Below are 7,665 nucleotides of genomic sequence, written 5' to 3'. Positions count from 1 at the left end.
GACAGCAGCCTTTCCTGTGCCACCATGGGAGTGAGATGTTAAACAGCCCCCCCACCCCCACCCCATACCTGCTCCTCTAGCAGCTTTCCCACAGCACATGGCCTCACACAGGCGCAGGTACATTGTGGAAAGCAACTAGTTGTACAGTCAGATGGTGGAGACATGACCAGATGATAGCTTTGTTGTTGTTGTGAGGCTTAAACTCAGGGCCTAGATGCTGTCCCTGAGGTTCTTTGTGCACCAGGCTAGCACTCTACCATTTGAGCCACAGCACAACTTAGGGCTTTTGAGTGGTTATCCACAGGAAGCCAAGCACCAATGGCTCAGGCCTTTAATCCTAGCTACTCAGGAGACTGAGATCTGCAGATTGTGGTTCAAAGCCAGCCTGAGCAGAAAAGTCCATGAGACTCTTTATCTCCAATTAACCACCAGAAAGCCGGAAGTGGCACTATGGCTCAAGTGATAGAGTGCTAGCCTTGAGCTGAAGAGCTCAGAAACAGCGCCCAGGCCCACAGTTCAAGCCCCATGACCGACAAATCAGTCTCATGGGGACTTTTCTGCCCAGGCTGGCTTTGAAATGTGATCCTCAGATATCAGCCTCATGAGTAGGTGCAAGACACCAGCACCCGCTCAGGAGAGCTTTAATGTGACTTGTGACTGGTCCCCAGCAAGCCAGTATGGGACCCCCAGGAGTAAAACAGGAACAGATACAGCCACTGTCCTAGAAGGGAATATACAGGCCAAAGCCTCAGTGAGCTGGAGAAAAGCTCCCCAGCTCCTCAAGTCCCAGCCACAGGGGCAGCCCGGGTCCCTGTGGGAGCTCTGAGACACACCCCACAATCTTACAATGGGCTTGCCTGTGCTGCCTACCAGATGCATTCAAAAAGCAGCATTGTGGCTTCAAGTGTTTCTACCTTCCACCTGCCACTGCCAGGGGCTGCAGACTGTGGCACAGTGGGTAGCCGCCACTTCCCACAGCCACCTGCAGAGAATTCCAGCGGCATCAACTGAGAGAGTGATGGGCCACATGGCTGTTCTTTCTCTAGTCTCACCTGTATGAAGCTTAGCAGAGGAAGCGACCCCAGGGATGGAGGAGGCCACGAGGACGCTGCAGGACTCAAGAGACTCCTACACATAAACTGGGCACCACTAAGATTTTGAACAAATAGCCCGTAACACTGCTTACTATAATCTGTGACTTTTTATTTAAAAAATTACAGGGAGTGATTTCCAGCATATTTTATAAAAGTGTTGCCTGTATCAAACTTTTTTTTTGTATCACTGTTAATTCCACTTAAGAGCTGCCTTTTATTCTTTCAAGGTATGAATTCCAACCAATGGGATACATGTGCATAAAATATCAAGTTTCCATCTTTTATTCAAATGTCAAAAATTAAGATCATTGAGAAGTTTATTGCTTTATGGCTGGGCAAGATCTACTAGCACGTTTTAGGTAAATAATATTCTTTATTAAAAACTATGAGGTCATTCTGTTTAAAACTTTCAGGAGTAATTCACAGAAAATAGATATATTTATTCAAATTACACATTGCAGGGCTGGGCTCCTAGCTGTGGACACTTAGGAGCAGCTCTTGAGAGAAAGGAGACAAGAGTTCTGTCTGGGCACACCTCGCACAGTGACAGGACCACACCCTGGAAGACCAATGCTGTTATGCTTGTTCTGTTAGGATCTTTAAAAAAAAAAAAAAATCACACACTAACTAGTCCATTTGTGCTTAAAATATTCATATGCTTGAGAAGCTCAAAGAAAAGAATGCCTGTGTACATGATGGTCGAAAGAAAGGTTTCCAGTTTTAAAATTGCACTCTTATTTAAACGGCTTTCCTAAACTCAGACCCTCCTTGGTGGCTGGCACCGTTTGCTCATCTAGTTGGCGACCTGGGGCGGCCCCTCTGGGATCAGCGAGGTGAAGAAGGTGGTGATGAACGACCAGGCTGAGGCCACAAGCCCAGGCCTCGGCCCCACGTTGCCATCCTCGCCCCCATCTTCTCCGCTCTCGTCCTCCTGCCCGTCGTCCATGAGGCGCTCCTAGAAACAGACCAGAAACATGCTCAGAGACCCCCCCCAGCCACACTCACACCCATACTTAGAGCCCCCCGCCCCCGTCACACCCACACCCATGCTCAGAGACACCCCCAGCCACACCCACACTAATGCTGAGACCCCCACCCCTGTCACACCCACACCCATGCTCAAAGACCCCCCCAGCCACACCCACACCCATGCTCAGAGACCCCCCCCCAGCCACACCCATGCTCAGAGAGACCCCAGCCACATCCACACCCACACCCATGCTTACAGACCCCCCCAGCCACACCCATGCTCAGAGACCCCCCCCAGCCACACCCAAGCCCATGCTCAGAGACCCCCCCAGCCATACCCACACCCATGCTCAGAGACCCCCCAGCCACACCCAAACCCATGCTCAGAGACCCCCCCAGCCACACCCACACCCATGCTCAGAGACCCCAGCCACACCCGCACCCATGCTCAGAGACACCCCCCAGCCACACCCATGCTCAGAGACCCCCCCAGCCACACCCACACCCATGCTCAGAGACCCCCCAGCCACACCCACACCTATGCTCAGAGACCCCCCAGCCACACCCACACCCATGCTCAGAGACCCCAGCTACACCCACACCCATGCTCAGAGACACCAGCCACACCCACACCCATGCTCAGAGACACCCCCCAGCCACACCCATGCTCAGAGACCCCACACCCACACCCGTGCTCAGAGACCCCCACACCCACACCTATGCTCAGAGACCCCTGCCAGCCACACCCATGCTCAAGAGGCCCATGCCAGCCACAGCCCTCAGCCCACAATTATACCACAGGGCAACTAGACAGTTAGATACAAGGCCAGTACAAGGCCGTTACAAGTGCATGGTGTCCAAGTTCAATTGAGTCAACTGCCAATGTGATGTGACACTCTCTCCCCATGTCAGTGATGGAAGGCAAGAGTCTGACCCTGACATTCTGCATGCCGGCAGGCACACCCATACAACCATCTCGCCATGTGTACATTCTCTCCAAACACTACCATACACACTGCCAATTCCTCCCCCTTACAGCCAGAGTGTGATCGAGTCTGTACACTTCTCTGGCTGAAACTTCTCTGGCTGAAAGCACCATGTTACCTTAGCTCCCTTCCATGTGCCCACCCAGCCGGCATGGCACCGCAGCCTGGCCCCCTCATCACATCGCCCACCTAGGATGAATGGTATTGGGACACACACACGGACACACATTTTGTGTGTGTCAGTTGTGGGGCTTGAACTCTGGGCCTGGGCCTTGTTCCCAAGCTTTTTTTTGCTCAAGGCGCTCTACTGCTTGGGCCAGCTGTACTTCTGGCTTTTTGTTGGTTAACTGAAGAGTCTCAACAACTTTCTTGCCCAGGCTGGCTTCAGATCTCCGCCTCCAGAGTAGCGGGGATTATGACATGACACTATCATCAAGTCTACAATGTCACACACACATACCATCTCTTCCAATTCTAGATTGTTCACATTGTGTCTCTGGTCGTTGGCTCTGATGTCATTGGGAGCCTGCTGCTGACCTCCTTCTTGCCTGAAAGGAAACCATCCGGCTTGGTGTCTGCTCAGTGAAACAAAGACAAGAAAAAAGAGCCATAACTGGTTTTCTTTGTAATGCTAGAAAAATGTATTATTCTACAGGAGGAAAATGACTGAACTATCAGATATGCAAAAAAAAAAAAAACAAACACCAAAAAACCCAAAACCCAAATCTCTTCCCACTAGAAAATTAATTGTGAAGTACCAACAAATGAAACCCCACTTGGACCCAAAACTCTACTACGGGTTTGATTGGCTCCACGCAACTCAAGACATGCCAGGGTCACGGTCTTTTTGTGGTATTTTCAAAATGAAAGATAACTCCCTCTTGGCTTGCCCCTTGGGAGGCAGGGAAAATCAGAAAACTAGAAGAAAGTTATGAAGTGCATCCTCAGAACTATCTACCAAAAGCACAATTAAGAAGATCTATGCGAGATAATAGACTTCATGTTCTCAATCACAACCTCACAGCTCACTGGATAAATGATCATATTTCTATAAAATGTAGCAAACAGAAAGTCATCTTTTCAGCCAGGCGCTGGTGGCTCACAGCTATAATCCTAGCTACTCAGGAGGCTGAGAGCTGAGGATTGTGGTTTGAAGCCAGCCAGGGCAGAAAAATTTCCCCATGAGACTCTCACCTCCAATTAACCACTCAAAACCCAGAAGTGATGTTGTGACTCAAGCAATAGAGGGCTAGCCTTGAGCACAAAGAGGCTCAGGGGCAGAGCCCACGCCCTGAATTTGAGCCCCACACTGCCAAAAAAAAAAAAGCTTTTTAACACATACACTCAAGATAAACTGCCCCTGCCTGGGGTGTCAGAAATGGATTCTGTGCCTATCTCTTTTAGAAAGCATTAAAGGGAGCGAGGAGCTCATGAGCATCACTCACAAATAAACCAGCAGCATGGCGCCCATGACCACGATGAAACGGCTAAAGGAAGAATAGAAGTAGACAACGCTGAGCAGGATGGCAGCCCGGGAGAACGTGTACACCCAGTCCAGCCAGTCCCGGTTGAAGTCGTCCTCGTTCAGCACAGGACCGCCCTGTGCATTCATCTGCACGTTCTCATTCATGGGGCGGTCGTCCTGGGCTCCCAGGTTTGCAGCTGGTGGGGGCTCTTCTCCAGGACCATGGGCCAGGTTGAGAGGCTGCAATGCAGTGGGCTGGGCTGGGCTGGCATTAGATGTGGCCTGAGCGGAAATTGCAGCTTGACTGAAAGGGTCACCAAAAAGAACATTTGAAATGTTTTATTTACCATGTTGTGTTTTTTAAAAAAAAAAAAAAAAAAAAAAAAACCTCCTGGGGAGTCAAGTATTTTTTTGTAAAGCTAACATGGGATAACCTGACTCCTGCCACATTTCTCAGGCAAGCAAGAATTCCAGTGGAAAAGTGGAATTGTGACTGGGGGAAGAGGAACCCTGGGGAGGGGTGGGTTTGCACAGCTCAGACATGCCCCACCTGGATGGAGAGCAGGACAGAGAGTTTGGGACAACAGCCATGGGCTGGCTCAGCAGAGTCCTGAGCCTGCGTGCAGGACAATGAGGCAAAAAGGGAGTAAGAACAGCCACATGCACACTCCTCTCTCCTTCAGTTCCCTCCCAGGGGTGAGCACTTCGGGCCTGCGAAATCACATGGTCCATGCCAACATCTACCTACTTCTCACTGGTGTGTGGCCCTGGATGTTATGACTCCCTTCTACCTGGCCCTTGGCAGTGAAGAACTACTGCCTCTGTTGCTATGTCATATGGGGGGATACCCCAAGATCACACACTTTCCCTCAAACCCACGCTTTGAAAGACTGGTCTGAAGATGTCTATTACTTTTCACTCTGTATCTGCTATTATCAGTGACAAATGATTTGGACTATTATTTTAAAGTATTACACATGTCTCAAATAGACATCCCTCAACCCCATCCTGAATGGGAATTTTGAAAACTCCACTTGGGAACCACTGGTCCTTGTCAACTTAGAATAAACTGTCGTCCTGAAGGATGCTTATAATGTGAGCACTTAAAATCACAAGTTCCCGTGGTGCTGGGGATATGGCCTAGTGGCAAGAGAGCTTGTTTATATACATGAAGCCCTGGGTTTGATTCCCCAGCACCACATGTATAGAAAACAGCCAGAAGTGGCGCTGTGGCTCAAGTGGCAGAGTGCTACCCTTGAGCAAAAGGAAGCCAGGGACAGTGCTCAGGCCCTGAGTCCAAGGCCCACGACTGGCCAAAAAAAAAAATCAGAAGTTCCCAGCAAAATGCTAATAATCCAGGATTTGCTTTAAATGACCAAGTGGGAGGGGCCAGCTGTGGAGTAAGGATGTGACTTTATGAATAGGCACATGATGGAGATGCTTTGCTATACGTATAAACTGTTCTATGATCAAATGTTCATGAAGATAGCATTAGAAAGCGAGGCAGTGTTTCCCAGGTCTATGCTAAGCCTTGTGTCCACAGAGGGCTTCTAGTGCCCAAAACACTTACTGTCTTCTGGCTACTCTAAAACCTGGGGGATAGGCTGAGGCCCAGAAGTTACACAATGTCTATAAGACTGAGACGACTCAGCAGGAAATCACCATAAGCTCCTGCCTCACATGGCCTCACCATGTTATGAATGCGACAGAAAGGTGGAAAGCATCCAGCAGAAGTCTAAGCACAAAGCAGTCACTCAAATGGTGGAAAGCATGCACATTACCATGGTGACAGGCTGCCGAAGCAATGCTTCTGAGAGTGAGCACATGAACACATGCCATCCTCAGCAGGCTAACTTTACAAGGACTGAGAAAAGAAGGGCTTAGTTCTCACAGTGGACAGGAAGGACTGAGGATGGAGAAGAACTTAGCTTTCACACTGGATAGGAAGGACTGGAGAAAGAAGGACTTAGCCTTCACAGTGGACAGAAAGGACTGAGGAAAGAAGAACTTAGTCTTCACAGTGGATGGGAAGGACTAAGAATGGAGAAGGGACTTAGCCTGCACAGTGGATATGAAGAACTGAGGGAAGAGAAGAACTTAGCCTTCACAGTGGTGTGGGAGAGCCAGCAGACACTCTGGGAGAAGAAAAACTAACAATTATGAATGAAGGTGGTGAATCTGGCAGTGTATGGGTGGTGAGCTGACAGTGTGTGTGATGAGCTAGCAGTATCTTTTGCTGGGAGGGAGACAGGGAGAGAGGGAGAGAGGGAAGTAGACAGAGAGACAGAGAGACAGAGTGCGTGTATATTTAGCCAGCAGTATGTGTGGTGATCTGGTTGATAGTGAGAGAATGCTACTAAAGCAACATGAACTGAAACTGAGAAAAATCCAGGGGAAATTCTGGAAGAACACAGGATGAGCAGCAGCTCCTATGGTCTCATCTTTGGAAGCTCTGAGTCCTGCCCCAGGGAGTCCCAAGTCCCCTGGCAGAGCCCCCAGGACTCACTAGTGCAGGTAATAGTGGCGCGCATACAGCTGGTGCCACCACAGCATGTGCAGGGGGCTGAAGGCAGGGTAGGCCGGGAGCCCCGCCGGAGCAGCCTGCGCCGGAAGCTGGTTGTCCACATTCCTGTGGGGAGAAGGAAAAGTGGCATTCAGTGCCGCCTAAGGGGAAAGCTTTGTGCAACATTTTTATTTTTGAACTAGCCCACCTCTAGCAGAATGTTTTCAACTTACTGGAAGGAACGATGCTTACTTTCAAGCTTTCTGGAGTAAAACAGCATTTCTTATCTAAGTTCGCCCTGGTCTCCACAGACAGCAAAGCAAGGTGCACACCAAGAGGGCAGCACAGGAACTGTCCCTTTCCTTCTCCTCCCTCTACCTCTTCCTCCCTGGCTCCTTCTCCCCCTATCCTTCCCCTGGCCCTCTCCTCTCCACTCCTCAGAAACCCCCAGACACTTGCATTTCAACTACATTCTCCTTAAGGCCTCAAGCCTCAAGACAAACTTCATGACCAAATGTTTGAGAAAAGGAGCTAGCCAAATGACATTTTATATTAGTAACCAAATACTATTAAAAGTTTAATAGCTAAATAGTCGTAAAATAAAATATTACAAAAATCTGTAGCTAAGAGTAGCAGGACACGTTCATG

The 7,665-nt window shown here is 49.4% G+C and overlaps 1 protein-coding gene across 2 annotated transcripts in view; it reads right to left on the bottom strand.

Moving 5' to 3' along the window:
- Nucleotides 1–1,182: 1,182 nt before the first annotated feature.
- The window catches only part of Herpud2 (HERPUD family member 2), a 30,448-nt gene continuing 23,965 nt past the window's right edge, over nucleotides 1,183–7,665 (bottom strand). Inside the window, exons 5-8 of one of the 2 annotated variants that reach the window (XM_048339479.1) lie at nucleotides 7,021–7,143; nucleotides 4,495–4,818; nucleotides 3,510–3,597; nucleotides 1,183–2,049 (exon numbers count right to left, since the gene is read on the bottom strand). In XM_048339479.1, coding sequence (XP_048195436.1) covers nucleotides 1,888–2,049; nucleotides 3,510–3,597; nucleotides 4,495–4,818; nucleotides 7,021–7,143 — 697 coding nt within the window. In that variant the 3' untranslated portion in view covers nucleotides 1,183–1,887. Of the gene's footprint in view, nucleotides 2,050–3,509; nucleotides 3,625–4,494; nucleotides 4,819–7,020; nucleotides 7,144–7,665 lie in introns of both variants that reach the window. The other variant, XM_048339478.1, reaches the window with a different exon arrangement.

The sequence above is a fragment of the Perognathus longimembris genome, chromosome 2 (genome assembly GCF_023159225.1).
Source record: "Perognathus longimembris pacificus isolate PPM17 chromosome 2, ASM2315922v1, whole genome shotgun sequence".
Taxonomy (NCBI): domain Eukaryota; kingdom Metazoa; phylum Chordata; class Mammalia; order Rodentia; family Heteromyidae; genus Perognathus; species Perognathus longimembris.
The sequence above is the reverse complement of the archived record's forward strand: the minus strand, read 5'-3'. Positions and strand labels throughout refer to the sequence as shown.